At 35.3% G+C, this 19,634-nt stretch overlaps 1 protein-coding gene across 1 annotated transcript in view; it reads left to right on the top strand.

Moving 5' to 3' along the window:
* The window catches only part of LOC105211160 (uncharacterized), a 42,251-nt gene that overhangs the window by 1,629 nt on the left and 20,988 nt on the right, over nt 1-19,634 (top strand). Inside the window, exons 2-5 of the mRNA XM_011182493.3 lie at nt 5,952-6,577; nt 9,392-9,548; nt 13,607-13,734; nt 16,161-16,328. Coding sequence (XP_011180795.3) covers nt 5,952-6,577; nt 9,392-9,548; nt 13,607-13,734; nt 16,161-16,328 — 1,079 coding nt within the window. The remainder of the gene's footprint in view (nt 1-5,951; nt 6,578-9,391; nt 9,549-13,606; nt 13,735-16,160; nt 16,329-19,634) is intronic.

Raw genomic sequence — 19,634 nt, 5'->3', positions numbered from 1 at the left:
TCCAGCACTAATTTTTGTTGCTCACTTTTTCTTCTGTCAAAATCAACACAAAATAAAATATAAATATCATAAATATAAAACTTAACTGCTGTAGCATTTAAGCTCTCAGAATTTCGTGCTTGTGGTCACAGCGACTTCGATTGAGGAAGGTTGGTCTTCATCGGCGGTGGAAAATGTGCCACTATTCGCATAATCATATATATAGACTAGCAGAACCACACGTTGTTGTGGCTAAGGTATACATTAAATTAAGTTGGTCCAATCTTGGCTTCGGCGACGATATTGATTACTCGAGGTCGATTTATGTTACGCAGCATGATGACAACTCACACTACTTTTAATTGCAAAGTGAGTGGTGAAAGTACAGGCAATTTTAAATAGTTTGGGATAATTGACTACATTCTGGTTTGTAGCTGTGTGACAATGAAGTGACAGAATTCAATGAAGTGACAGAAATCTGTTGGAAATGCTATTAATCCATCGAGGTGTCAACATCCATTTCCTACCATTTCCAACCGCTTCTACAATCGCAATTTGATATTGTTGCAAAAACACTCATATGTTAGTTGTTAATTGGCGATACTTTATGTGTCGCCACAAATTAAATGACTTTAGGCATGCGATTAGCCCGTCAGTAACAGTTGATCCAGGAATAATTGGAAGAATCTGACGTAAATCACATGTTAACAGAATCCTGGCTCCACCAAAAACGTTTATCGACAATCAAGATCTTTTAAAGTCCTGTGGAGTACCTCCAGCGACTTCTTGAATATTTGGAAAATCTTCGTTATAGCGCTATTTTTGGCGATTTTGCCGACTGGTGTTTCGTTGATTTGCAATTTAGGACAAATTTCAAGGCCGAATTCCAGAACCAATTACATCAGCCCTCATATACTATATATGATGATTTTCTATTGGACTTTATGCCGAATATATAGGTCATATTGTGTGTTATCTTAATAAAATTACATCAATAAATTGCGAGAGTGTAAAATGTTCGGTTGGACGTGAACTTAGCCTTTCCTTATTTTTTACAAATTGTTTTGGGCTATCGACACAACCTTATACAATCGAACAATAACAAAAATATTTTAACAAAGCAACAAAAATATTATTTTTTTGTTTTCTCTTTTTATACTCGCAATTTTTCCATATTTACTCACTTTCTAATCTTTTTCTGGCCTTCCACGAATACTTCAAGACTAAAATTAGCCAGATCGGTTTGAACTTCAACAACCAATAACATCCCGATTTTAGAAAATTTTTAATTTTCTTCGCGGAAAGTTAAAAAAATTTAGGAGTGGAACACCCTTAAAATTTAGGAGGATGAAAAATAGATGTTGTCCGATTCTCCACCCTAGCCGATATGCACGCTAAGATTCACGAAAATCGGTCGAGCGGTTTCAGAGTAGTTCAATAACGTACACCGTGACACGAGAATTTTATATATTAGATATAGGGTTTTATATATCAAAGTGATCAGGGTGACGAGTAGATTTCAAATCCGGATGTCTGTGAAAAAATGAGTGAAATCGGTACAGGAATTACCTCAGCCCTCATATACTATATATGATGTTTTTCGTTATTCTATTGGACTTTATGCCGAATATATGGGTCAAATTGTGTGTTATATTAATAAAATTAAATAAATAAATTGCGAGAGTGTAAAATGTTCGGTTGCACCCGAACTTAGCCTTTCTTTAATTTTTAGTTTTAAAATTATGGACTAATAATATTTTCGTAAACCAAGCCTGTCTGGAGTGGCTAAATTTTCCAGAAATGTGGCACATGGCCGAAGATTATGTGGCAGTAACAATTTAATTAGTGATGTCGCCGGTGCTGATAAGAATTTTCAGGAAAATTTTCAAATTTAGTGAAAAAGTCAAGTGTTACGTATACGCCATGGCATGTTATGCAGGTTAAAATAAAGGCTTGTTTGTCTAAATAATAGTAAGACTAATATTTGTTCGGAGTATTTACATTAAATAAACCATTAATTCCTAATTAAAATACCCACAACTAAATTATGTTTTTTAATGTTTTTATCAAATACTAAATAGTGACGTACTGAAGAATTATGTGAAGCTTATTAAGTAACTAACGTACGTATAAGTACAGTATGAAAAATCAAAATTAATTAAATAAATGAAATATAAATAAATATTAAATGAAATAAAATAAAAAATAATCAACAAATTCCAGATAATATTCAACAAGCTTTGAGAACACCTGCATCAAAAGGCTTATAACTGTACAGTTCAATTGAATTTTTGAATGGAAATTATTATTATTACCACATTACAACATACAAATATATGATATATAATATTAAAAGCGTATGTATACTCACATTTGCGCACTTATTCGAGCTTTGTCCGTCTGCCGCTTTCCACGCCATGTGAATGCCGCCAAATGTATTTAAATATCCATGCAAAAACTAAATACAGTTTGACTGCGGGCCATACAAGTGTATTTCGGAAATTCGCTTGCGGTTCTATATATCGTAAGCGCACTGCAGGAATCGCTACTAATAAGCAGACACACGCTTGAGTGCCGTTGTGTGTGCGTGTGCCAAATCGGCCATTCAGCAATTCCATTTGTATTCGATTTGCCGTCGATTTGTTGCTATTTTGTAACTGTTAATGCTTATTACTGCACACACATTCGACAATTTCGGCTATTCGAAAATTCATTGCCTCTCTCAATAAATATAAATTAGTTGTTGTTGTTGTTGTTGCTGCTGCTGTTGTGCCTTTACAATTTGATGTTAGGTGTAATTTTACGGTTTGAGCTTTTAGTTTAAATTGATTGTAATCCACCGCATATTAGCTATTCAATTCAATTAGCATTAAAATGTGAAAATACATACAATTTATTAAATTTGTTGCTTGTGAATGGCAAAAGCTGGCGGATATTTCGAAAATTAGCGCCACATCATTTGTGGATTTATTTTCAATTTGGACAGTGCAGCTACGTATTTTACTTTAGGTATAGTAAATTTCATTGTTGAATGTGAATGGGTTAATTTGTGAGATTATTTTTGTTATTAAAAATAAAAAAAAAAACATTTAACTGTGTTTACTTCAAACATGCGGAATTTTAAATTTTACAGCTCCCGTTATTTTTTGAACACACCTAATATGTTATATTAAAAGGAAAATTTTCACTATTTCTATAAGAGATCAGAAGGATGAAATTATTACTGAACTAAGTTAGCCATTATTATTTATGGATATCCTTTGAATTTTTAGCCAATCGAATTAGAATCAGAATCAGCAATTTAAGTCTGAATTTATTTAGCAAAGCGCTTATGAATGATTTGGATCGCCTACCGATTCTATAAATATACATTTCAAAGAATCGAGAAGTTCATATCCGAAATAAGAAAAAACAAACATAAGAAGAGGAGAGAGAAGAAGAAACAAAATTTAATTCAGTCAGATTTTATCAATAGAGTAGCCATCTATCAATAAATAAACCAAAAATGTTTTTGCATAAAAGACGTTTAAAGAAACGTATAAACGTAAACGGAAGGTATGTCATGTAAAACTAAGAGAAAATGCAGCAGTGGTAAAGTTGCTATATGTACTTGGCAACTGTAAGCAAATAATAGTGGAATATAGTGTCAGCAAGAAATAAAGGAATCCATTTCATAAGAATAGAGCTGCTACTGATCGAAAAAATCGAATTAAAATTTTTTGGGAGAGATATATGTATATATTTTTCTCGATTTCGATTGGTTGAAATTACAGTGCCTTCTGGAAAATTGATATCTTCCGGAAATTTCTTGTCTGGACTAATAATAGATTGAGGGTAAATGCTCTTTATGCAACTGGGGATGGATAATCCATGCCTATGATCATATTATTTGATTCGATATTTCTGGGAGGGCTCTCAGTCAAATTGTGTGTAAGTTACCAAATTTTTCTTGGCATATCATCCATCAATTATAGATTTTCAGTATACAGATTATCTTCATAAAACCAAATAAACTCTACCTACTAATTCATTAAGAAGCTGTGGTTCTTGAAGTTTGCGTTTGAAAACTGTAAAAAACATGTAAGGAAGGGTGTAGCCGCACATTTTATACCCTCGAAATGTATTTGTTTACTTTTATTAATATAACACACAATTTGACCCACTAATATGGTATAAAATCCATTGAAAGTTTGAAAACCCTAATATTTGGTATATGAGAGATAGGGGAATTTATGGCCCGATTTCGCTCATTTTTAGCACGGAGAAATATTATTAGAAGAAATTTCATCAAAATATCTGAGAGACTTACCTATATTTTCGGTAAAAAAATGTTTCGAACCCCTGAGGAGCTAATATTCGATATATGGGTCCTAAAATACTTATAGTCCGATTTCGGCGATTTTTAGAAGGGGGATACCACACTATAAATTTAGTATTTGTGCAAAGTTCTGTTCCGATATCTTCACTAGTGCTTACTTTATATATTGCAAAGTAAACCATTCAGATCGATCAAAGTTCTTGTATATGATATTATTAATTAATTAGATATTATAAATCGAATTTCATTGAAATTGGTAGAGTAGTTTCGGAGATATGGTTTTTAACCCACAAGTGGGCGGAGCCACACCCACTTAAAATTGTGTATACCAATTTGGGTGAAGCCCTTCTGTACCTTCTTTATAATGCAATTTAAGGCTTCTGGTGTTTTACCTTACTGAATTAAAGCCTTTTTATAAGTTTTCGACATAATCTTTGTAAGGGAGATGGGCGTGGTTATAATCTGATTTCCTCCATTTTTGGACTGTATAATTTAGTACCTAAAAGAAACGACTATAGAAAGTTTCCTTTATATACTTCCCAAAAAAAAATTACATCCACATATGCCCCTTCATAGTGAGATCCTTCATACCAAATTTGACTTCAATAGCTTAATTTATGGCTTAGGTACACCTCTTTATAGGTTTTTGGTTATCGCCATTTTGTGGGCGTGGCAGTGGTCCGATTTCGCCCATTTTCAAACTTAATCTTCTTATGGTGCCAAGAAACACGTGTGCCAAGTTTCATTAAGATATCTTAATTTTTACTCAAGTTTGAGCTTGCACGGACGGACAGACGGACGGACAGACAGACACTCGGGTTTGAACTTTATTTGTCACCCTGATCACTTTGGTATATATAAGCTTATATCAACAAAACCGTTATATGAACAAAACTCTTTAGCAATTTTGTTGCGAGAGTATAAATATTGTTAAAACATAGAAGAGAGAAATCGCCAAACCAAAGCAAAAATCAAGCTAATAAAATAATTCAAAGCAGCTTTAACCTTCATACATCTATCGCCCATGGCTGCTTGGCTGCCAAGGAGCGGTAAAACAGCGCTAACAAGAGCAAAACAAAAACACGATTTCTAAGCAAATCTATGCAATTATCCATTCTTATTGATATATGAAGAGAAAAAGTAATAGGGAGATGAAGCGAAAGAAAGCTCGAAGCACATGGACGTGATTTAATACGTTGAGGATGCTATTGACTGTTTGGGTAAACATGTTTTTTTTTTATTTTTAGCATACACTTTTTTCCAATTCTTGTTTGTAAATAGAAGTAAATATAAAGAAAAAGAAATAGCTAAGAGCAACACAGGCCGCAGACAACTTACACTTTTCAAAGCTAATGATTCGCTTTCAATCAATTTTATGATTTTTTGTCATTTCTTAAATCTCCGTGTACTACTTGCCGCTGCTATGGCAAGCCGTGAAGCAACTAACGGTGCTTTAATAATAATAATAGAGAGTGGGCGCGGAAAAGCATAAAATAAATATTCAAAATCTCATTTGAAACGTTGGACTAACTTTTTCACTTTCTCACTTCCACATGCATACGAAATGAACGCTTCATTGTTACGGTGAACAACTGGCAAATACATATGTACATACACAAACAAACACACGTTGGATGAACGTACGAATGCCAAGGCATCGAATAAAGCATTGTTCAATGCAACCTATCATTGGCTGTTGATTGAGGATTATACATTTAATCGGAATGCTGACATCGATGACAACGTTGACAACGATCGCAATGGCAACAACAATGGCAATGCGAATTGCAAGCGTAAGAGCGCACATCAGTATAATGAGACAGTCGACAGCGACAAGAACAGCAACAACAATAAGTTGTCGGAACAAACTGAAACGCAGCAGCTGCAAGAAAGCAAAGAGGAGATAGAGAAGAAGAAGCAGCAGCAACTGACAGCGACAGCGACTACTTCGATTACACCGCACCCAAAAGCTACACTTACAGCGGCAGCAGCACTGACGGTGACTGCCAATAATGAGAACACCATGGAGATTATTGAAAAGTATCTGGAAAAGCTCAACATCAACATAAATACTGAGTTAATATTGGCAAAGCGACACACACGGCGTATACGTGACGACGCTGCGCAGATTGGCGATAACAAAAAATGTGCTGCCACCAATGATGATGCTGGTGATGGCGGTGGCAGTGGCAGTGGTGGCTGCTGCACGTCGTCTGACAGTGAAAGCGCTACTAATAATACACTTCAAAGGAAGGATTACTACCAGCTCTACGATGTTTGGTAAGTTTCGTTTTTTTCTGCTTTTTTTGCACTCGCTATTATTTGGTTTGCTTTTTGGTTGTTTTTTTTTTTGTGAGTACCCGCGTACGGCATGCACGGCGACATCGTAAGATATACTCATTAAAAAGGATATGCCTGCTTTACGAAGATAAACACACGCCCACCCACACACACTCGGTGCCACTCAAGCGCACGTGCATATAAAATATGTATGTGTGTGTGTGTGCTGGTGGCACTCTTATTGAGTATTGGCAACATATGTTTTGTTACAGCGCAGCAGTTTGCCGTTTGCGTGAGCATTTCGTTTCTTTTTTCGTGCCGTTGACAATAATCTTTTGTAAACTTCTACGTGAAATGTGCCTCATCCATATGCATGTGTGTTCGTGTTGTTAAGCGAAAGTTTTTCAATTTGCTGATTGAAATTTTTTACGCGTTGCCAAAGTTTGCTTTGTGACAATAATGGGCACAGGCAGCATAAAGGCATATAGGCAGGAAGGAAGGCCTTGAATCTGAGGCGGTAAACAACTTTTTTCAATATTTTTTCTGAAAATAATTGTATTTTAACAATGCAAGGAAGCGTTTAAAATATATCAGTTTTGATTTATTTCCATGAAAGTTAGCGCAATTTAGTCGTTGGTATAGAAATGATGGCATTATCAACAAAATATGTAATAAAAATATATTTTCATGTTTTTAGTTGTAATAATGAAAGGAGTATTTCGAAAATAACTATTGTAATTTTATCTTTTGGTAGAGTTTATTTTTAATTTATTATTTTTAAAATATTGTGTGCTGTTACTTAGAACGAATTTGTTTTAATATTTTCGCGAGAAAACTTTCTCTCCGATGTTATGGATGGATTCTCAAAGTTTGCGTTGCACCAAACTCTAGTGAGCCTTTTATTCCAGCTATGGATACATGACAATGCAATCACTTGCAATTCTTGTTGAATAGAAGTATCTCCTTCAATCCCTGCAGTATTTAATTTATTATGCCTTCAAATGAAACTTGCAATCTACCAATCTAAAAATAAAAGTTAATTCCCTTCTGTTATACAAATTGCATTAAAATAATATTTTTCAATCCAGCAATGTCCCACATAGGTGGCCCGATGCATTCAACTGGTAAATTAGCCATTTCTATAAGTTGAAAGAAGCCTTTTTAGTATTCGAGTTTGTTTGTTTCTAACACCTAAAACGACATGGTCTAAATATAGTAATCAGAACGACATAACCAGTTGAATTCGGGATGCCTGTCTGTCCATCCGGATGTCGGTATGTCCGGATGAAACTTGATACATGTGTTTCTTGGCACTATAAGGAGATTGCTATTGCAGCCACAGATATTGTGTGAGATATCTTAGCAATATTAAGTGACCGTAATCTTGGATATAATGAAGCTTTGTGGCCAGAATGAGTGAAATCGGTCCAGAAATTATGTCGGCTCCCATATATTATATGTATAAATGGGTCAATTTGCGTGCTAGCTTAATAAAATTAAACAAATAAACTGCGAATGTCTAAAATGTTTCTATATTTCTACGCCTCATCATGTTTAGGTAGCTTAGGTAATGTTTATTGAATTTTGTTCTTATATCTTGATAGTTTATAGTATTTACTTACTTTTTTACATGCTAATTTTTTATCCGAAAACCCTAATACTTTAAGATTATAATTAAGAAACAAGTTTTTGCTGTTCGCACAGTAGGCCACGCAATTAACGATCAGTTGTTATAGACTTTTTTGCTGTTAATGAGAACTTTGAAACTTCTACTTCTTATTAACAGCAAAAAAAAAAAGCTAATTGTTCTTTTACCAAAAACCACAACTAAATTTCCAGCGGGGACTACCCGCAGAGTTGTATTTCAGTTTCAACTCGATTAGTATTCGATTAAAAATTAATGTAATAAAATAAGATTTTCTTTTATATGGTAAATAAATCGAAATCAGCGCTTTAAACGAGCAAAGCCCGGTTAATTGAACAATTAATTATTGATCGAAAGGCTATTATGGATATTTCGGACTCAATTTGAAGGCCCTACGTCCTAGCTTTCTTTTCTAAGAAGATTGTCTTAAACAGTTTTGCGATTCGAATACTTAAGTACTATGTATTTACCAAAGATTTAAACATGAATAGCTTTTAGCACAATTAAGGACATTTCTAATTATCCAATAAATTTAAAACAGAAAAGTATAGCCGTAGCAATGAAAAGAAATGAACTTGCAGAATTTTATCATAAAGGTTGGATAGGTTAGGTTAGGTTAGTAGGCAATTCGCTACCAAGATGTTTCAATCTCAGTATGGCAAAAGTGGTAAATAAAGATAACAAGTTGATAAAATCACAAGAGCGCATGAATAAAAATTTAAAAATTTTTGAACAAAAATCTGTAACAACTTAGCTAACACGACCGAGTTAATTTTTGTCAGAAGTAATTTTCTAATACCGTTACTGAACAATTGTGTGCTTCAGAGTAAATAAGAAAACCAAATGAAGTTCAACGGTACACAAAATGTTTACCAAAACGCACACTTACGTGCTATTACATATAAAAATGTGCCCAGTGCTACCAAAAAGGGACGAGGAAAGAGAAAAAAAGCAGGGAAAATAATAATACAGGAAATCTACGAATAAACTAGCCGCAAATACAAAACGAGCGTAAAATCGACAGAAAATCTAATATTTGTTTGCCCATTCGTTTAGTTGTACAACACACACAGGCATACACAAATACACATGCGCATATGTAGTATAAGTAATATATATGTATGCGTGTTGATGTGTATTATTTGCTGTTTCTTTGTTGACCACAATAGGAATCCAGGACTACAATATGGCGGCCAATTGAACATTTCGGAAATTGGATATTTCGCACTCGATGATGGTCTACAAATTGCCCTCTGGTATCGTAGATCGACCACAATTACAAGGCGAATGGACATGAAGATGGCACGCATCCGTTGCTTGATTGTGGTAAGTGGTGTGCTCAATGGCAAATAATACAACAAATAAAAAATACATACATATATACATATATACATACATACGTAGAAGTACCCTGGGGGCAATGCACATAGTGACGTGGGAGTTTAAATGGGTTATGGTATGTCATTTTGACTGGTTGGAAAATCACTAGTGTGTAGTTGCGAAGAGAAGATCCAATTTGTTTTTTATAATTTTGAAGGAAACGAAAACTTTTCAATAGAAATATATATTAAAGAATGGAACAAAGACGCAATAAAAGCTCTTCTGTCTATAAATAAGTCGTGTAGATTGTATAATAGGTATGTCTAAAAAGTGTTGCCTACCTTTTGGCGCAATTAATATTATTTTTACACTTTGATAGATTGAAGAAAGTCTTGGAAGAGGCATTCGCTACTATTACTCAATAAGTCAAGAGCTCAAATCTCTACAGAGTTAAGAGTATACATCAAGAGGATTTTATCAGAACTTAAACATCACTCGCGGGTATTTGAAGTGTGAACGACTCTCTATTTCTCAGAAGACCTTCTAAAATATTAAGAAAATATCATTAATTAACGTGACAATACATTTCTGCTAGACCTTTCTTTCTCATTATTAGGTATCGTTAAGACCACACCCCATTCTGAACAGTCTCTGCCCATTTAAATACAACATTAATATTTTGATACTCAAGGAACTACTATTAGTAATAAATCGTGCCCAAAGTAATGAGTTCCGCTGCAGCTACCGACTATAGACCAACATGTTCATTTATTCACACTTACGCAATAATGACTGCAGGGCGCAAATTTAGTGAAGATGTGTTACTTAATGGGGATAAAGAGCGCAAACAGTGCGGAACCGGAATAAACCGAAGAGCTGTGTATTAGATAAAAAAGAAAGAGTCGGCTAAAGAAGTAAGAACTATTGGACAATAGCAAATAAACAAACAAATAAAAGTTGAGGAGCGCAAATTTGAAAACGCTTAGTTGATTGCGTAAGCGTGTGATGTGATTGTGTGATTAGAATGGAAAATGCGAGAAAAAGAGCATAGAACTCATATTTGCTTTTAGGTAAGTCTTGTGCTAACTTGACACTATTTACAGACATACAAATATATACACATAGGTACATATAGGTACATATAGAGAGTGCGCACATGTGGGCCAACGCCGTGCTGGTCGGTTGTTTGTTTGGTGTCACAATGTCCTTTGATTTCCCAAGTGGAAGTGGGTTTATCTCCTGTGCTTTGCATTGTCCTGCGGCAAAGACCTTTCAAGTGCTCATAAACACTCACACATACATACAAATGTCTGCATATTTATTTGCATTTATGGGTGTGTGTTTGTGTTGCCTTTGAATTTTGTATCATTTCTATTCAGCCATGCAACTTCACAAGGAGTTTTTTTTATTGAAAACAAAATTGTACAAATTGTCAGCTAAGGTGCTGATAAACTGAATTGTAGGGATTTGCTTTAACAATAATAGATATCTTTCTGTAATTTACATTGTACAATGATTCAGTAAATAAATATTATTCCACGGAACTATGGAATACTACGAAACTACTAGTCAATGTGGAAACCATCTCTTTTGAACTCTCTCACCATTTACTCGTAAGGATTTGAGCTTATATTAATTCGATCTCTCAAAGTGTATCAAGAAATCTATTATTTGTAGGAACACTATAAATCAATATTCCATATAATAAGTCTCCTTATATATAATAAGGTTTATGGCTTTAAGCCGGACGCCTACGCTTAGCCCAGTTATTTTTTATAAAGCTTGCTATGGTTTATAATTTAAAGAAATGGTTACAGAATGATGATGAGTATAATCTCCAGCTACATTATTTACTTAAATTAAAATCATTTCATTGTTGTATTACTTTTAGGAACACTCTGGTCTTAATCCGAAAGTATTTACGCCTAAACTGGGCTTGAAATCCAGTTTGTTCTTTAATCTGTTAAAACATCAACTCAGATATTTGGAAAAAATATGTGAGGATAATTCACTACATAAATTTCATCAATTTCCATTCCTGCTTTGTAATTCTCAGCAAGTTTATGACATAAAATATTTATGTTTAGTTAATTTAAGGGGCTACATGGGATTTGTCGGGTTAAAAAGGCTTATTTTCAATCTTTTTTTCAATGTAAAAAAATATTTAATTAATTCAAATTTTTTTCTGTCTTATTGATACATATTTAAAGAATAATTTCTGAATTAAAACAAAAAAATAATTAAATCTTCTTCATTGTGATGTCATTTCCGGTAACCCCTCAGAAAAAAAGGTGCGTCCGCGTTGTCAGCATAACTCCTGACAGGATCATCCTAAATGAAAAAACAAAAATATGTGTTTTGGGTAAGACCATAAACTCGTGCTTAAACGAAGGAAAAACAAAAAAGTTAAAATTGGCATTTTGGCAGACATTTTCCCAAAAAAATAAAAATTTCGGTCAAATTTGGTTGACATTTTGAATCGTCTTTCGTTCAAGCACGAGTAAATTGTATCTCGAACACCTGTGCAAAATTTCACCAAGATCGGTGGAGTAGTTTTCGAGAACATTTGAGAAGCGACTTTGAAAACTAGGTTCCGAGAAAATCGCGTTTACAGTTTTGAGGAACAAAACCTGTGTGGAGCGCACGCCTTCCAAAAGCTATATCTCCGAAACTATTATTCGGATAGACTTGAAAACTTAGAATAATATTCTTGAGATGTTGTAGAAATTAATAAGCCAAAAAACAAAAAATCGATTTTTTGAACCCACGTAACCCATATAACCCCTTAAGGTCAATCATCTCTAATCGTAGGCTCAGTGATGTATAAACTACAGTTTAATTTTCTATATCTTATTTTTGAACATAAAATGCAAAATTGTTTGGTTGAATTGGAGGGTTACTTTAAATATAAATTTAGACAAAGTAGTAAATTTTTAGGAGAGTGGAGATGTTCCTCTACAAAATTACTAAAATAATCGAAATTGAGTTGACTTACCAAATTTTTGTATTTCGCCGTCGAAGCTGGTGCACAAGTCATTCAACTGAAAAAATATTTAATAATACAGTAGTAAGTAAAGATAATTAAAATAAAACAAGTTAAAAAGGGCTATAAGACAATACTAATATTTTACATATAGACTAATAGTTTCGGCATAAACTCTGACATTGGCACTAAGGTTCTGGCATCTGAGAGTCATTTAGATGAGAGTCAATAAGAAAATGTAAGCTACATAATACATTTCGTATTGTATATACTTTTGTACGAGTATTGCCGATGATAATCGTGTTTTTTTTATTATTAATATATAAAGGGAACTCTTTGCCCTAAACAAGGTCAATCTTTCCCAAGTCATAGGTGTTCTAACTGGCCATTGTCCCATCGGGATTGACGCGGTCAAATTAAAAATTTTACCGGATGCTAGCTGCAAAAGCTGCCTAGAAGAAGGTGAGATAGAATCCTCCCAGCATTTGCTTTTGGAATGTCCCGCCTTTGCGAGATCTAGACAAAAAATCCTTGGATCTCATTTTTTTGGGCAACCTCGCGTATTAGCGGATACAGAAGTTAAAAACCTCTGCAAATTTGTGGTAGGTTCTAAGCGCTTTGTCGATTCAGAAAATAAGTGAGGCGGTTGAATTTTACGGCATCACAAAGGACTGCTTTTGATAGTCTAAGTGGGTTTCCCCTTTCTAAAGAAACAGCCTTTTGATTTTTTCGTCTTCTGTGTGTAATTGTACAAAATAATTCCCTCGGTGCAATTACTCTTACATTACTTTGCTATATGTTATTCTCTACACTGTTAACTTTTTAAAAGCGAGTATGTACTCACATATTAGTGGAAATGTAGAATTTCTAAATACTTTCAGCGAAAAAAGTGCGTTTCCCTGTCGCATTGAGAGATTTTTCCCAAGACGTTACACACTTTTCAGCTGGTCTTAACTTTTTCCCCAAGTTTCCAATGTAAATATATTTGCAAACAGCTTTACTTTACAATATGCTTTCTACAAATTTATATTGTTGTTGTTTTTGTTGTATTTTCAACACTTACTATGTACTCATTTTACAGGTAACGAACAAGAATCACACGGATACACTGGAACATTATCTAACCACACACTACGACACGCATGTGGATTCAATGAATCGCTTCAATTTCGCACTACTCTCGAGCGTAAGGGACTTGTTCAATTTCAGGTTCGTTACGCAATGCATTTTTTCCCTAACACCTTTCACGTTTGTGGGTTATTCAACAAAAAGAGAGAACTTTTTAGCATTTTTATAAAAGATTTTTTATTTTTTTTTATTTCTACCTCATTCAGAACTTTCTCATTTTCATCTACATCACATCGAACGGAGTGCTTTACAAATATATATTACAAATAGTTCGCCATTTCAAAAACCCACCTTCCCACTTATTCCTGTGTGTTTTGATTGATTGTATGTGGCGCTGATTAAAATGGGTGTGGTAACAAATTGAAAATGGCAAAATATGTACGAATTACTCTGACATGCTTCGTCACTTTTCGAACACTAAACAGTTATTTTCTTCCTTTTTTCACATTTTCGACAGTCACACTCCCATTCACTTTCACATAAGTGGTGTGCTTAGATACAACTCTTTTACTGTTGCCAGCAATTTGTCGATAGTCATGTCTAAATTAAGATTTCCCCAGTGTTAAGTGTTCGGAGTGAGGAGGAAATGAAAGCGAAATGCTTAAGTAACACGCTTTTACGGTTCTAAATGTATGTAGTATTATATATATTATCTATAATGTGCATATTGATATGAGAAATAGTTCAATGGATGGACTATGCCTTAGAACTAAAATATATTTATTTTAGTATCTGAGGAACAGTTTAATATATTGAAAGACCTTTTTATGAACAAATTTGGAGAAATACAGTATCCTTAGTTAGTTTACTAAAAGTTATTCAGCTAAGTTTCTATTGAGTACATTATTTTTAGTAAAAATATTTTATTGCTAATCTACTACATAGTTCATATATGTATTAGGTTGTCAAATATCTCCTTCTCTTTCTCCTTAATCTGCTTCCATGTAGACGGCAACTCCATAATACACCCTCGTCGAAGCCCTCTCCTTATTTGCGAAGAACTCGGACAGCCACTTGTCACAAGCCTCTTTTGAGTTCAACTTTACACCACCAAGGGCGTTTACCATGGACAGTGGTAATCACTTGGCGCTATGTCCGGGCTATATGGTGGAGATAAAACCTCCCATCCGAGCTACCGTAGCTTCTGACGAGTCATCAACGAAGTGTGTGGTCTGGCGTTGTCCTGGTGGACCACTACACCCTTCCTGTTGACCAATTCTGAACGCATCTGGTCGATCGCCTGCTTCAAGTGGTTCAGTAGATAGTAGAATTAAGCGTCTAGCCTTATGGGAGCATCTCATAGTGGATGATTCCCTTCCAATCCCACCAAATACAGAGCATAACACCGGCTTAACCACTGTTTGGGACGATTCACCGGCCTTCGACCACGACCGTTTTCGCTTGATATTGTCGTACGCGATCCATTTTTCGTCGCCAGTCGTCATCTGATTCAAAAATGGGTCGAGCTCGTTCCGTTTCAGCAACATATCGCAGGCGTTGATTCGGTCCAGAAGGTTTTTTTTTTGCGTCAAATTTGCGACTAACTCCCATCTCCTGGGCGATGTCACGAGATGCCACATGCCTTTTCTAAAAATTGCACCATATTCCGTGAGTCCGTCGGTTCGTCAAACTTTTAATGGGTCTAAAATTAACACAAAATTATAGATAGAGAATTTTTTAAAATTTAGGTGATCTACTAGAGATATAAGAGTGCAACATTTTCATATTCAGTAACCTCGGTCTTGTCCTTCCATTATGTTATTAAATATTAATATCAGCTAATGGACTTCTCATCAAAAGATTCAAAATAAGTAATTTCAATAAGTCGATTCTGAAACACAAATGTACGATAATGCATTCTTAACAATGTTTTGCAAGATACTATAGGCTAGAGATAGAAAATCTATAGCTGACCATGAATCCATAAACTAAAGTGATCAAAATTAAAACAGTCGATTTAAACTAGGAATGATTTCCATCGATTTTCAACCTAGCGGTGGCCGCGGTAGTCACTTTCCCGAAATCATTTTAAAACATAATGCCGAACCCTTATCTTAATTCTTGGTCATAACATCAAATCAAATATGTTTTATTGTTTCTTGAATATCACGGGTCTAAATAAATATAATTAAAACTTAATTTAACTCACCACCTTCGTAACAGGCTGTAAATAAATCTTTTACTGGTGTATAGGAAATGTATTAGGTGCAACAAAGAACAGTTACTAATAGGCACTCATTAAAATCTAATCAGACAACAGTTTTAAACTTTTAAGTGAGAGTGTGAATCTGAAACAATCATGAGTAAAATTTCGTAGAATATAAAAAGTGAGGTTATAAAAAATGTACATAAATCATATTTGTTTGTTTTTTTGTTTTAGTCTGGAAACAAATTCAATCATGTAAAATTCAATTATCACAAAAAATTTAAATTTCACGCACATACTCACATATATACCCTTTTAAATATACATTCATTTTGTTTGCTGTCAAACTTTTTTTTTGCAGCTTCGTGCTGTCGAAGACCGCCAGCTGGGGCTACCTGAAGAATGGCAAATTCGATGGCATGATAGGAGCGTTGGTACGCAAACAAGCGGATATTGGTGGTTCGCCGATTTTCTTTCGCATCGAACGTGCCAAAGTGATTGATTACACGACACGAACGTGGGTGGCCAGGTGAGTGAGAGGGAAAAAACTCAAAAAAAAAAAAAACAAATACGAACGAACCAGTAAATAAACACAAAAAATGTTTGGTGAGCGAAAGTGATAAATGGTAAACGGAACGGGAGCAAGGTGTCAAAGTTCAATGGGGAGCCGGGAAGTCAAAGCAGACGGTGCGTTTTTTTTTTTTTTTGGAACGGACTGCTGCTTTTTCTGCTTGTTGTTGTTATACGTACAGCATGAGTGGTGGCTGGTGAAAAAGTGATTTACACTAATTCCTAGCGCTCGCACAGCACAAGCGGTCAACCGCTCAACAGTCACGTGGTACGCCGCGCTAAAGCTCTTAGGCGTGATTGGAGTGTTGTGCCGCTTGGTGTTGTTGTAATTTTCATTTTTTGACTTCTTTTTTTGCCATGTTTAGTACAACAATACAAGTTGTTAGTGTATTTATTGCTTGTGGTTCTTTGGGAAATTTTAAAAAGCAATTTGTCGAAAGCTTTGCACTTGAAAGCACAGCCCAGCCCAGTTCAATTCAGCACAACACATTTGAGTGATGCCATAGCGCTTGACATGAAGGACATGCCACAATGAATTGAATTAAGTGGTGCGGCTCGTGGCTGGTGGCTTGTGTGCGGTGCCGTTGGCGCGCGTCGCTTATGTCACTAATGCTTTTATTGTTGCCTCACCTGTTACCTTTGCTGCTCTCAGCGCGCTGTTGTTGCCGTTATTGTTGCGGTTTATTTAATTTCGCATATTGTAACCTGTCAATGGCATGAAAAATGATATTAAAACGACCGACACGAGACCCGTCGCCGTTTAACACTCAACTTTGTTTTTTTTTTATTCAGTTTACATTACCGTTATTTGTGCATTGTCGCCAATTGTTGCTTTTGTTCGCATTGTAGTTGCTGTTGTTTGTGTTTGTTCAGTATTATTATTGCCAAGATAAATGTTTGTAAGTTTAACCTTTGCGATTGACAAACATAAATCTTGTCGACAAAATATCGCCAACAAAAAGTCACACAGTGCCACATACATATAACTTGAACCCAGCACAATTACAGTCGTTTGTTGTCTTTATTTATAACAACAATAAATATTTTGTATGTGTATTAGTTGGTCATTGACAGTTACGTATTGATGGTGAGAGTGAGTGTGTGAATACATGTACACTGGTGGCTAATTACAATTTACTACTTTTCTGTTATCAAGTTCCACTCGAAGTGAATTGTCACTCATCAGAAGGAATAGAAATAAACTCTTAAAGTTAAAGAAAATAATAAATATATTTTTATAGAGGTTTTAACAAGTAAACCGACATTTTGAATCTATAAGTGGGTAGTGTAGGATGTCCTAGAGGGATAACTGTCAAACCATTTCTGAAAGTGAACACCTATATTTGACGTTTATGTATTCTTCAACAGGGTTTCTCTTTCCTTTTGAATTTCGTGGCTATGTATAAAGCGCCACAGAGCTCGTATCTGACAATATTATACATCTGTGAAAGGTCTTGATATAACCTACAATACGACGCTATGCATGATTAGTTTGGATATTGCGTTCAACAGTTATAAATGTGTAAACGTGGAGTTCACTAACGCCGAAATTCGCGCTATTTTAAAGTTTTCCTTCGTTAAAGCCAAATCCGCTTGAGAAACGGTCCGTGAGATTAACGGTGTTTTGGGAGATCGTACTCTATCAGTTCGAACTGCGGAGGAATGGTTTCGACGATTCAGAGCGGGTGAAAACGACACCATGGATAAGCCAGCCGGCGGAAGACCTTAGGTGACGAATCGATTCATGGAACACATCGAGTTAGACCTTTATCTCGTGACATCGTCCAGGAGATGGGAGTTAGTCTCCAAACCATTTTAAACCATTTGCAGAAGGTTGGATACACAAAAAAGCTCGATAGTTGGGTGACGCATGTTTTGAAGTAAAAAAACCTTTTGGACCGAATCAACGTCTACGATATGCTCCTAAAACGGAACGAACTCGGCCCATTTTTAAAGCGGATGGAGACTGGCAACGAAAAATGGATCACATTCGACAATATCAAGCGAAAACGGACGTGGTCGAAGGCCGGTGAATCGTCCCAAACAATGGCCAAGCCAGGATTGATGGCCAGGACGGTTTTGCTGTGTGTTTGGTGGAATTGGAAGAGAATCATTCGCTATGAGCTGCTCCTATATGGCCAGATGCTTAATTCTACCATCTACTGCGAACAACTGAAACGCTTGAAGCAGGCGATCTACCAGAAGCGCCCAGAGTTGGCTAACAAGAAGGGTGTTGTGTTCCATCAGGACAACGCCAGACCACACACTTCGTTGATGACTCATCAGAAACAACGCGAGCTCAGATGGGAAGTTTTATCGCATTCACCTTATAGCCCGGACATAGCGCCAAGTGATTACCACCTGTCCATGTTGAACGCCCTTGGTGTTGTAAAGTTGAACTCAAAAGAGGCTTGTGAAAAGTGGCTGTCCGAGTACTTCGCAAATAAGAATGGGGGCTTCTACGAGGGGGGTATTAAGAAGTTGCCGTCTAGATGGAAACAGATGATCGATCGAAATGGCGCATATTTGAACTAAATGTCATCACTGTAACACTTTTCATAAAGCATTGAATAACGACCAAAAGAACGAAACATATCTGATTTTTTTTTTATATCCAGCCAATATTATCTGTTTATTAAACTTTCAGTAGTTTGTCAGAATACTTTATAACTACTTCTAAAGAATTCTGGAAAACGGGTAGCTTCGAAACCATTCCACAATTACTATTTCTTTACCACATTGGAAAAAACAGAAGGCTCTTTAATTTGGCTGAACCTACTATTCTCTACTTTCAATAACACTAACAACCGGTAGACTAAATGTTCACTACAGCTATCTCACTCTAATTATCGGTAACTAACTCCGATATTTGTGGGAACGGTTTTTATGTCAGTACTTTGATTTCTCTATTAGTAACTGCTACTTTTAGTGAAATATTCCGAGTATGCATCTCCTACGATTTCCATGAACCAAGTCTTTAATGTGTGTTTTCAGCTGTATTTTTATTATTGTTCAATTTGCAGAATTAGTTTGCTGTTTAAGTATAAAAAAAATCAGAAAAAACATATTTTTTCACGGATTTGAAATAATCGAATTTCTATATTTCCCTGAAATGTTATCTTCAGAAAGTTTTAGGTCATTTTAAACTAGAAAAATTCTAAAATATTGAAAAATTGAAAAAAAGTAATTTTGTAATTTTTAACTGACCGCCACTGTAGTTTTATGGTCTGCATGTCGTGTCGTTTAGAAAGGTGTGTATGGCTCT

This window comes from Zeugodacus cucurbitae, chromosome 4, assembly GCF_028554725.1.
Source record: "Zeugodacus cucurbitae isolate PBARC_wt_2022May chromosome 4, idZeuCucr1.2, whole genome shotgun sequence".
NCBI lineage: Eukaryota > Metazoa > Arthropoda > Insecta > Diptera > Tephritidae > Zeugodacus > Zeugodacus cucurbitae.
Note: the sequence above shows the minus strand (reverse complement) of the source record. Positions and strands in the feature narration are given on the sequence as shown.